This window comes from Porcisia hertigi, chromosome 23 (genome assembly GCF_017918235.1).
Source record: "Porcisia hertigi strain C119 chromosome 23, whole genome shotgun sequence".
Taxonomy (NCBI): domain Eukaryota; phylum Euglenozoa; class Kinetoplastea; order Trypanosomatida; family Trypanosomatidae; genus Porcisia; species Porcisia hertigi.
Window position 1 is genome coordinate 278793 of NC_090582.1, and position 11930 is coordinate 290722.

Sequence of the window (11930 nt, forward strand, 5' to 3'; positions counted from 1 at the left end):
TCCCCCCCGGGGGGGGGGGGGGGGCGCCCATCTTGCACACGCCCAGGTGTTAAAATACGATACGCGCTCCTTCCCTTGCGTCACCGGTACACGCCGTCAAAAAGAAAGTGAAGAAACACAAATCCAAAACAAGAGGGGAAGTACAAAAAAAAAGCGGATGTACTGCTGCCACTGGAGGTGAGGAGGCCACGTTGACACGTCTCTGCTTCTCTCTCTGAATGTTCAACTGCGGCTCAGACATCCCCTTTATATGTTTCCAAGGGAAACCGAGTTTACCTTTTTTTTCCTCGGCGTGTGTGTTGTGTTGTGTTTTGTGCGTATGTTCTCCGCCCAACCCTGAGGAGGGAGGGGATGATTAAAAAAAAACACTAGATGTTCTGCAGTACCGTCGAGACGGCGGTCTTGTCATCACCGCCCATGTTCAGCGTCGCGCCCAAGGCGGGGATCTTCTTCATCTGGTACGCCCCGCACTGCCCCTTCATCTGCCGGTAGACCTCCATGATCTGCTTTACACCCGTGGCGCCGACAGGGTGTCCAAAGGAGAGGAGACCGCCGCCGGTGTTGACGGGAATGCGGCCCTCAAGCGTGGTGTCACCGTTGCGGATGAGGTCCTTTGCGTGGCCGTACTCGGCGATCCCGAGTGCCTCGTACATGAGCATCTCTGCAATCGTGAAGCAGTCGTGCACCTCGGCGACGTTGAGGTCTGAGGGCTTCACGCCTGCCATCGACAGTGCCTTCTGTGCGGCGTGGCGGGAAGTGAGCATGCAGCATGCGTCCTCCGGATCCTCGTAAAGGTTGCTCGCGGCACAGGCGAGTGACTTGAGCTCGACGAGGCGGCTGTCGTTCGGGCTAAGGCCCATCTTCCTGAGGCCCTCCTCGTTCGTCAGCAGAACACCAGCACCGCCGTCACTCACCTGCGAGCAGTCTGTCATGCGCAGGTACTCCTTGTAGGTCTCGTTGCCAAGGAACTTGACGTTGCTCGGGTCATCGCCGTTGCACTGCTCAAACGACAGCGCGCGGGTGTGCATGTGAGCAAGTGGGTTTTTGTTGCCGTTCGCGTACGCCTTTGCCGCCACGCGCGCCGTGTCCTCCATAGTGAAATGAGAACGCTCGGCGATGTACTTCATGCGCTTGGCGAACAGGCACGGGAAAGTGAAGTCGTCCAACTTGCGCTGACGCTGGTAGTCCGCGGCACGGGCGAGGTAGTCGCCACCAACACGCGCGCTGGCCGTCGTCTGCACCTCGACACCCACGGCAAGGACAATGTCAGCCGAGCCAGCCTTGAGGGCGTTCGCAGCGGACATGACAGCGAGACCACCAGACGCGCAGGCACCCTCGACGCGCATGGCAGGCTTGTACATCAACGGATTCTTTTCACCACTCTGACCGTAGGTGAGGCTACCGATGGCAGCTGCGCCAAGGTGGCCCTGATTCGAGAAGAGCTCGCCAAGAAAGTTGCCAACGACCACTTGGTCCACAATCTCCTCCTTACCCTTGAGACCCGTTTTCTCGATTGTGTGCTGCACCGTCGTAGCGAGGATCTCCTCCAGGGTCATGTTTTGCTTCTTGCCGAAGTCGGGGTGTTTCTTGTCAATAAAGAGTTTGCTGCCCTTGCCCACGAATGGGGTGATGTGGCCACCCACGATAAACACTCGGGAGGCCGCCTGCAACGGTGTCCTGCTAGAGCGGAACATCTTGTATTCCCTTCTCGTGTGCGTGTTTGGCTAACCACTCTCTCCCAACAAAAATGTGTATACACGTACGTGTACAAATGAATTCGTGTTGGTGTTCTTCTTTTTCTTTTTTTGGTTCACCTTCGAAAGTGTAGCAATGCGGCGTTCCACTCAAAATAGAGGGGCAAGGAAGCGTGAACGTTAATCGGCAAAGGTGGCGAGCTAAAAGAAATAAATCTCAATCGATGTACGAATCAATATCGAGATAGATCTCAATGATGGAGGTGATGCTGGTTTTTTTTTTTTTGGGGGGGGGGGGGGAGCGAAAAGATGACAAAAAAAAATAATGATAATAATGATGGAACGGATAATGCGAGAGCTTCTCCCCACACACACACACAATTCCCCCAACAACAAGAAAAAAGAGGCAGAGCAGAAGGCGCAATAGCCCACAGTTTTGCACGCGGGTCGTTTGTGTATGCGCGTGTGGTGCGTGGTGTGTGTAGCACGGCGAACGTGTGTTGCGGTGTTCCAGTACGCGCGTGCGCAAGTCGGCCAATCACAAGACAGACGCACGAGATGGCAACGAAGAAAAAAAAAAGGAGGGGGTTGAAGAGAGAGGGGAAGAGAGAGGGGAAGAGAGAGAGAGAGGATGTGGGTTACGTGTCGTGGCATGGAAATGGGTATAGACGCATGTACGTTTTTTTTGTCTCGAGAGAAAATAACATCGAAAACAACACCAAAAAGGGGGGTGTTCATTGTCAGCACTTTCCAATTGGAGAGCAAAGTCTGTCAAGAGCACCCAACACGACATCTCTTTCCAGGAATTGGGGGGTTCAGGAGGGGAAGAGAGGGCGAAACAGGCATCAGCATTCCCCCTCCCCCTCCCCCCAGAAACCCCTCAATATATATATATATAAACCCAAAAGAGGCGAAGGTGGGCACATCGTCCACTCACGGTTCCTAGGAACTGCGAATACGAAGCGATGGGCCCGTCACTCCATTATTAGCCCGTTGAGCTCTTCAGGGTGTGTATGCGGTGGGAGGGGGGGGGAGGAGGATGAAGCTACACTTGGGCGAAGCGTCGGCAACTTGCAGGAGAAACGCAGCAACAGTGGTGCTTGGACCTCATCAGACGCCAAAGCATAAAGTCGACAGATTCGACAACAAAGCTACGTTGAGAAAATCGATGACGTCCGTCTTGCGAACTCCTTTCTTCGTCTTCACGCATCCGTCATGTTTTTATTTTTCGTGCACGTCTCTCTCTCTCTCTCTCTCGCGGAGACGCGAGAACAACTCTATTGCACCCTGTGATGCAAAGATAAACTTGAAGGGATTAAAAAAAAAACGCAGAAGATCGATAAAACAAATTGAGCAGCGGAACGCCCTCTAGACATGCACAGAGAGACAGAGAGAACAATAGCAGCGCACCTGAGCCCCTCTCCCCCCTTCTTTTTCCCTCCACAAACAAGAAAAAACTTGCAGGCACAAAGCAGAGAAACAAAACTCTGCGGAGGAAGCTGCAATTAGCGCTCCCCCCTCTCGCTTGGGTGGTGCGTGCACTGCAAAAAGCGGATGGGTGGAGTGGGGGATCCCCTCCTCAGAAAAACGCTGGACGAAAAAGTGAGAGAGAGAGTGGTGTTGGAAATATAAAAAAAAACGACGTCCTGGAGACGCTGACCTCCGTGTTGTGGAGCTCTGCTGGACACTTCGCTTGTGGGGCTGATGAGGATAGTTTTTTTTTTGTTGTTGTAGAGGGAGGGAGGGAGGGGCGGGGGGGGGGGGGAAGTAGAGGGAGGGGAATATGCTGCTTCTGCCTAACGTGTTCCCTCCCAGTTGTTCTTGGACATCCAAGGCGCGCCAATGTAGTAGTGGCGATAGCGGATGTACGTGTCGGAGGTGGGGTAGTCGAGGGTACTGGGCTTAAAGGTCTTGCGCAGCTCATCGACCTTGTCCTTGGGGTAGTGCTGCTCCAGACAATCAAAGTGGGCCTCAATTTTATACTCGCAGCTTCCGCCCTGGGCAAGACAAAAGTCGCGGGCCCAGCGCGTATCGGGGCACTTCAGCCGTGGATCCTGTTCAGAGCATGGCAGTGGCACACCGTGCTTGGGGTACTCCGAAAGTATCTTCGGGAACGTCTTCCACGTCTCGATACCCATGGTTGCAATATAAATATATACTAGAAGATGTGTGTCAATCCTACCTGGAAAGGCCAAGGGGGTCCGCGTGAGGCGATATAAAAGATGTAATACACACATACAAGGAGACTACCATACAAACCAAAACAGCTAATGGATTCCGGTGCGCGTGTGTGATATTGCTGGTGCTATATGTGGGCGAGCGACGACGACGACTCCGACTCAAAATACAAAACTATAGAAAAAAAAAGAAACGCAAACGATGGGCCGGCGTTCCTACGTGACTTTCCCTCGCCTTCGTCTTTTTTTTTCTCTTTTGTCCGCTATCCTCTACAGCAACGGTGTTTTTTTCCCCCTACCACCGCAGGATGATGTACTCTAAATGCCTGCAGGCAGAGTGATGAATGGTTATCTTGAAAGCATCAAAAACTTGTATCCGCGTTTTTGAGCGCGCGGGTGTGTGTGTGTGTGTGACTTGATCAAGGAATCACGGGCGGACTTTTTCGGCCCACAGAAGAACGGGGAAAAGAAGGGGGGGAAGACCACCAACTAATAGAGAAAAGAGCAGAAATGTGTGGGTGTCTGAGTGAAGCAAAAGGCATCGCAGAAAGGCGCACACATGAACGTACGCACATGGGGGGGAGGGGGGGTGAACATATGCTCAGGAAGATTTGAGCACCGCTCCCTATTTCCCGTTCGGACCCACATCGTAGTTTTTCTTACGATTTCGTGTTGCCCCCTCCCCCCTCCCTCCCCCCCTCCTCGTCCCCCATTCACCAGCCCTGGACAGTGTGTGGGCAGCGAAGCTGAGAGCTAGCAACACGGACCATGTAAGGTTCGAAACTACTCACCACCCCCCTAAACGTCTGAGATGAGGGGGAGACACTGAAATGGTGTCTCAAAGCCTCAACACAGGTGCACTGGCATTATCCAGAGTGCTTCGACCCCAATCGCCACGCGCACAACTTTCCTGGTGGTGCACCTATTATGCACAGTGCACAAATATGTCACAACACCCCCCCTCGTTTCGTATATCAATACATATAGAGAGAGAGATGAGTAAATTTATATATTGTTGTTTTTCTTTTTTTTGTGGGGATATGCAGGAGGGTTTATGCGATTGCGGCCCCCTAAGCCCTTTTCTTTTTTATGTCCCTTTGGTTGGAGTGCTGTGGTACAAGAACGACGGCAGCTGCAACAACAACAACAACAACAGGAGAAGGGAGAGAGAGGGGGGGTGGGCAGGGGGAGAGGGGGGAGGGGGAGGGGGAGGGAGGAAAGCGAATTGAGAGTTCATCTTCGCTTTCTTTATGAACCCCTCTCCCCCTACAAACACACACACACACACAATATAAAAGAGAGGAGAGAGAGGGGGGGATGCAAGAAAATAAAGTTTTTTTTTATGAAAAAAAAAGGGTGGTCGAAATGAACACAACGATACAAAGAAATACGAAGACGAGGACGAGCGTGCCGCCCTCGTGGGGTGAATACCGTCGAATGCAGTCCCACCAATCCACCACCTGAAAACACACATCCACAAACATAGACCTACTATCGTGCACAGGATTACCTCCGTGGACGATACACACACACACACACACACACACACAGGTAGAGAGAGATGCACCATACACGAGAAAAAAACGATAATGCAGGCATGTATCTTCCTCTTTTTCTTGGTGTATACTATTATTAATATTATATACATATATATATATATACATATACATACATATATATACACATATTATTCTATTTTAGTTTTCCTCCTTTCGGCCTCCTCGTCGTACGAGAGACAGCGATGGCCAGGAAAAAAAAAAAACGAAAAAGAGGAGAAAGACGGTATGATGCAACTGACGCATTACGCAGCACTGATGGTTTCGGTGGTGTGTGTGTGTGTGTGTGTGTGTGGAGAGAGAGAGGCATCTCTGTGAGATGATCGGTACACGTCTAGAAGAAGAGTTTCTTCTCCTAGGCGCATGCAAATGAATACGCTAAGTGGTGGCGAACAATGAAAGGAGGGGGGAGGGGGAGTAGAGGGGGGGGGAGGGGTGGGAGAGAAAGGGAGGAAGGAGGTGACCAACTGAGGGCGGACGTATTTGCAGGTAGGGGGTACGAAATTTTTGAATGAGAGAGGCAGTGTCAAAGAAATGAGGAGAGCGACACAATTAAAAAAAAAAACTCCCCCAAAACGGAAAACTTTTTAAAGCCCTTCTAAACAGAAGGACATCCTCCAGATGGCGAGGCTGCTTGTGTATGTGTGTGTGTGTGTGTGTGTGTGTGACTGGGGAGAGGGAAGAAAGGGAGAAGAATAGAGACGGGATCGCCTAAAAACAACATCGATCACGACTTCGGCCATAACAAAAAAAAGAGAGACAAAAAGCCCGTCAGGACTACAGCCTCAAGGCACAAATATGAACAGATCATACAAATACAACCAAACATATATATATATAGAAAAATCCATTGGAGTAGAAGGCAGAGGAGGGAGAGGGGGAATGAATGAGTGAGGAAGAGGAGGGGAAGAAAGCACCACGCAAGAAAAAAAGGGAGGGGAGGAGCGCTGCGCAACCCGTTTGGGGGGGGGGAGGGGGGGGGGGGAAGAGGACTCATTCTGAAAAAAAACGTTCAAGAAATACCGAAACGGAAGGAGAAATGAAAAACAAATGCACACACACACACACACAAAAAAAAAGGCAGGCAGGCAATCCTTCAAAAAAAAAAACCTGAAAACGAGCACACACACACACACACACACACACACACACACACACACTACGAGAAGAGCAAAAATACACATATACACACGTGATACAGCACTACACTTCTACCCCACTGGAGTCGAGTGGCACACACGTATATGTGTGTGTGTGTGTTTCTTTCGCCAGGGGAAGGTAGTGGTGGTGCGAACCAGGGCGGATGCGACAAGAGAATCAAAAAAAAAGCAAGAGAGGGATGCGCACAAGCACTCAGGCGAATGTGCGCGTGTCCCAGAAAAAAATATATTTGGGTGCACGACAAAAAAACTGTGTTTTCCCCACCCTTTACTCAGCTCCCCATCCCGTTAAAAACGAGTCGAACCATATATAACTATGTGTGTGTGTATCTGTGTAGGGAGGAAGAGGGAGGGGTTAATCGTCCCAGCCGTCGAACCGGTGTCATGTGGCTTAACGGGCACGGCCTCTCCCCTTTCCCCATCCCTCGCTCCTCCACCCGCTGCGCGATCGGCGCCACATGGACATGGTTGCACCGCATGCCGTGGACTCATGGCTGGGCGCCGCCACGGTTCGGTTCGAGCGCCAAAGCAGTGATCTCCGTCGTGCGGAGGTTGCACAAAATGAGGCGCCACGGGTGCAGGCCGGCGCTGCGCCCACAGAGGAGGTGAGAGGGCTTTGGGCCAGAAGCCTCGGCCACCCTGTACGCCGCACGGCTAGTCGCAAGCCTCTGCACCCTACAAGACGATCGTGTGCAGACTCTCCACCCTGACGCCTCGTGGACGGCATGGTGTAGTTCGAGGTGCTCCCGTCATGCACCCGGCACCGGTGGCCCACAACAGCCCAACCTGGTCGCGCGTTGGGGGGTCGCATACTCTGCACGCATGTACACCCGCGGCGTTGATGAGTTCGCAGACCCCCCCCCCTCTCACCTTTGTCATTCGACGCGCATGCCCTTCTGCCCTCTGGCATGCCTTGCTTGGATACAACACGCCAGGCCAGCCATGCTCGGCAGCGCATGCGAGCTGTTTTTTTTTTCAGAGAGGCGATTCTCTCTCGAAGAGGTGTGGTAGAGGTGAGGCGATGCACGCAGCATCGCTCTCCCCTTGAGCCGCGCGCCTTCAAGGGCAGCGGGTGCCGTCTATGTAAGGGGGCGCCTCACCCCTCCACTGCCCTTGGCAAAGACACACTGACGCGCACAAGCAACTCTCTGCGGTAATCAGCGCCAGTTGTAATGGGGGTTTGACTCATGAGAAGGGCGGAAAGAAAGCTACACGTTCTACGCTGTAGCCATTCGGGTAAACGATCTCCCTCCCTCCTCCCCCCCCCTCTCGCGCGCGATCGATCCCTGTCTGTGAAACGATAGTGGCTCTTCCGTCGCTCAATGCATCCCACTCATCTACACGCTGGCTCAGCGCGCTGGTTGCGTCACTTCTCCGCCAGCGAGCGGCGTGCTAAAATGCGACTGCGCCTCTCATTGAATTAACCCTTTTTGGTTCTCTTCCACCGCGCCTCGACCACTTTTGAAAAGGGGCAAGTCGAAGTCCCGAGAGAGCGTCACACACACACACACACACGCACACACACGCAGATATAAATTACTGCCCTTTGGTAGGGTGTTTCAGTTATGGATGTGTGTCACCCCTCCCTCTCCCTTTATGAGGGAGAGCCTATTTCCCATCCACCCAGTTTGCGCGCGAGCGCTTCAAAGCCTCCACGACACTGGGGTCCGCCAGAGTGGTGGTGTCACCAATGTCGTCATAGTTATTCGTGGCAATTTTACGCAACACTCGACGCACGATCTTGCCGGACCGCGTCTTGGGGAGGCCTTCCTGCGCGGGATGCATCACGTCCGGAGATGCCAGCGGACCAATCACCTTGCGCACAGTCGCCTTGACGGCCGCCAGCAGCTCGGGCGTCACTTGCGTGCCCTGGTGGAATGTGAGAAATACGTATATGCCCTCGCCTTTGATCTCATGCGGAAAGCCAACCACAGCGCTCTCCACCACGGCTGGGTGGGTGTTGACAGCGTCTTCGATCTCACTCGTGCCGATGCGATGGCCGCTCACGTTCAGCACGTCATCGATGCGCCCAGTGATCCAGTAATAGCCATCCGAGTCGCGGCGGGCACCATCGCCTGTCATGTAAACACCATCGACGTTAAAGTACGTTTGCTCGTAGCGGGCGTGGTCATTGTAGATGGTGCGGGCTATGCCGGGCCACGGCTTCGCAATGGCCAGCAGCCCCTCCGCTGGGCCCTTCTTCTCGCTCAGCGTCATGGGATCAAGAATGACTGGCTCAATACCAAAGAAGGGCAGCGTCGCGCTACCGGGTTTCATTGGGGTGCAGCCCGGCATCGGTGTTATCATGTGACCACCCGTCTCGGTCTGCCACCACGTGTCCGACACGTCGCAGTGCTTGTCCCCCACCACCGTATGGAACCACTTCCACGCCTCCACGTTGATCGGCTCGCCGACGGACCCCAGCACACGCAGGGTGCGGCGGTCGCACTTGCTGACATGGCAGTCGCCGGCCTGCATGAGAGAGCGGATCGCGGTCGGTGCGGTGTAGAATATGGACACCTTGTACTTCTCGACAAGCTGCCACCACCGCGAGGAGTCGGGGTAGCTCGGCAGACCCTCGAACAACACCGACGTGGCGCAGTGGATCATCGGGCCATACACGACGTAGCTGTGGCCCGTGATCCAGCCAACATCCGCCGTGCAGAAGTACACGTCGTCCATGTGGTAGTCGAAGCTATACTTGAAGGTGGTGGAGGCGTACACCATGTAGCCAGCCGTTGTGTGCACAATGGCCTTTGGCTTCCCAGTGCTACCGGAGGTGTAGAGCATGAAGAGCGTATCCTCCGCATCCATCCACTCCACCGGGCACTCCTCGTGCTGCTCTGGCGTCAGTTGCGCTACGGCGTCTCTGTACCAGGTGTCGCGGCCGTCCTTCATTGTGCAATTCTGCCGGTCCGCATTCTCGAAAACCAGGCATGGGACATCGCAGCCGAGAATATGAATATCCTCCAACGCTTTGTCCACCACCGCCTTCAGTAAAATAGGCTTTTCTCCGCGCGAAGACGCATCCGCGGTTATGATGAGCTTCGCACTGCAATCGGTGATGCGAGTCACGATTGCCTGAGCTGAGAAGCCGCCGAAGATAACGCTCGATACCGCACCGATACGGGCACAGGCAAGCATGGCCACCGCGGCAAAGGGAATCATGGGCAGGTAAAGGCTCACACGGTCACCTTTCTCGACACCGTACTGGTGCTTCAGCACGTTCGCCAGCTCCACCACCCGGGTGTACATGTCGCCATACGTGATCCTCTCCGTCACCCCCGGGTTGTTGCCTTCAAAGTAAAAGCACACCCGATCCTTGTGCTCCGGCAGATGGCGGTCCAACGCGTTGTAGCAGACGTTCGTCACCCCGCCCTCGAACCACTTCACAAAGATGGGGCCCTTGGACTTGTCAAAGTTATACGACTTGACATGTTGGTCATCCGCCCAGGTCTGCTTCCAGTAAAAGTCACGTCGCGCAATACCGGCCCAGAAGGCGTCATTCTTCTCCACGGAGTAGTCGTAGATGTCCATGCGAGATTTGATGTCGCTGCCAACGTGTGACTTGGCGCTGTTCGCCTGCACCGACTGCACAGTCGTTTTAGACGGCCCATGCTTGGGGTCCTGACCGTGCTGGGGGTCGAAAGACGGACTGTCCGAGCTCACCGGTCTTGAGACGCCGCCCGTGTTGGTTGGCGTGACTGAAAGAATCGTGTCGCTCATCTTTTATCCCTCTCTCTGTGTGTGTGTGTGTGTGTGTGTGTCTTACGCGTGTGTGTCCCTCGTTATGCGGCTGCAATAGAAGTGTCTAGTCACGGCAATAAAGAATGATGGTGGTGGTGGTGGTGGGGAGCGACTATTTGGATATATGTAAACACATATACATATACACATACATATATATATATATGTATATATTTATATGTATGTATGAGAGCGACAGGATTTTATTTACGTGTATCGAAGTCTCGCATCAAATACATAAAAAAAAAAGATTGACCTCAATGTACCGGGGAGGGAGGAAGTGAAAAGAGGTGGGGAGAGAAAGAAACCACGCGAGACAAAACGGAAGGAAACTAGAAAAGGGGAACCAGAAGGGCACTGCGGACGGAGGAGGGGGGGGCAGAGATGCACACAAACCTGTATGCATGCAATGTATATATAGAGAGAGAGAGAGATGTTTCTTTTCCCCTAAACAACCCGCCCTGCCGTGCCTGGGAGGAGGAGGAGGAGGAGAAGAATGATAAAGGAACTACTGATATATATGTGTAATGCTTAGCTTTTAACAACAATACTCGCACACAGGCGCACACACACACACACACCAAAGAATAGAGAGAGAAAAAAACCAGGTGTGCTATAATATTGATAGGAAAAAAAAACGGGACGGACAGGCAAACACACAGAACTGCGCGCAGAGGATGATGATGGGAACACACAGGGAAGAAATAAAAAGTCACGTGTCCCTTTTTTCCTTCTTGTGTGTGTGTCGTCGCCACGTGTAACGGGAGAAAAGTGAATGAGGTTCTCTACGTGTGGGTGGGTGGGTGGGTGGGCGTAGGCGTGGGGCAGCAGTAGTGATGGTGGGTGCCACGGAAGTAAAATAAGCTTGCAAGAATGGAAAAGGGGAAGAGGGAGAACAAAGAAGAGAGATGGCGGGTCTATCGTGAAGATGAAGCAGCCGGTGATTACTTCCCGCTTTTTTTTTCAAGGGGCAGACGGTTATGTACTCCAGAACATCAAGTGACAGAAACTTGCGATTGAGAGATGTTAACCCCTCCCCTTCTCCTCATCCTCACCCCCACCGGGAGGGGTGGTGGTGAAGAGGGAGGGCGACAATCTATATATATATATATATATGATGCACCAGAGGCAGACAAACAACGCGACCTGACCACATTCGTGGGGGGGAGGGGGGAGAGCGAAAACCCTATTTTTTTATCGACTCGTTCACTCGCTGACAGAACAATTGTTAAATACGTACTCCGAGACGTCAATCACGTGTTGTGTGCAGTAAACGTTAGACACACGTCATGGACAAAGTCGATGCAGACATCTAAACGAAAAATCCACCCAGGATTCGATCCATCCGCTCTGCAGACTTTGTCCATAATGGCACCCATTTCTGGGGGACGGGACGTGGTAGGCCCCTCAAAGGTTACGTGGGCTCCCGCCCCCCCAGGCATGCTGGCGAAGAGGGCTGGGTCGCATACGTGTCAGTTACGCTGACACTTGGCCCATCAAATACAAGCAGGCACCCTCACTTTGAAAGCTGCCTCAACACTAAGCCGTCTAGTACATCACCGCACACATCAGCATCGATACAACGCACTGACCTCC

General features: G+C 53.0%; 3 protein-coding genes across 3 annotated transcripts; all 3 read right to left on the reverse strand.

Annotated features, from left to right (window-relative positions):
- Positions 1 to 368: 368 nt before the first annotated feature.
- On the reverse strand, positions 369 to 1694 carry JKF63_04843 (uncharacterized protein; the record flags this gene model as incomplete). The annotated part of the gene is made up of 1 exon (XM_067900815.1): positions 369 to 1694. The coding sequence occupies one exon, from the start codon at positions 1692 to 1694 to the stop codon at positions 369 to 371; it is 1326 nt and encodes a 441-aa protein (XP_067757015.1).
- A 1796-nt stretch (positions 1695 to 3490) lies between these two features.
- JKF63_04844 (uncharacterized protein) lies at positions 3491 to 3832 on the reverse strand (the record flags this gene model as incomplete). Its single annotated transcript, XM_067900816.1, has 1 exon — positions 3491 to 3832. One exon carries the CDS (start codon positions 3830 to 3832, stop codon positions 3491 to 3493), a length of 342 nt encoding a protein of 113 aa, XP_067757016.1.
- Positions 3833 to 8195: 4363 nt separating this feature from the next.
- Positions 8196 to 10313, reverse strand: JKF63_04845 (uncharacterized protein; the record flags this gene model as incomplete). Its single annotated transcript, XM_067900817.1, has 1 exon — positions 8196 to 10313. One exon carries the CDS (start codon positions 10311 to 10313, stop codon positions 8196 to 8198), a length of 2118 nt encoding a protein of 705 aa, XP_067757017.1.
- Positions 10314 to 11930: the final 1617 nt, after the last annotated feature.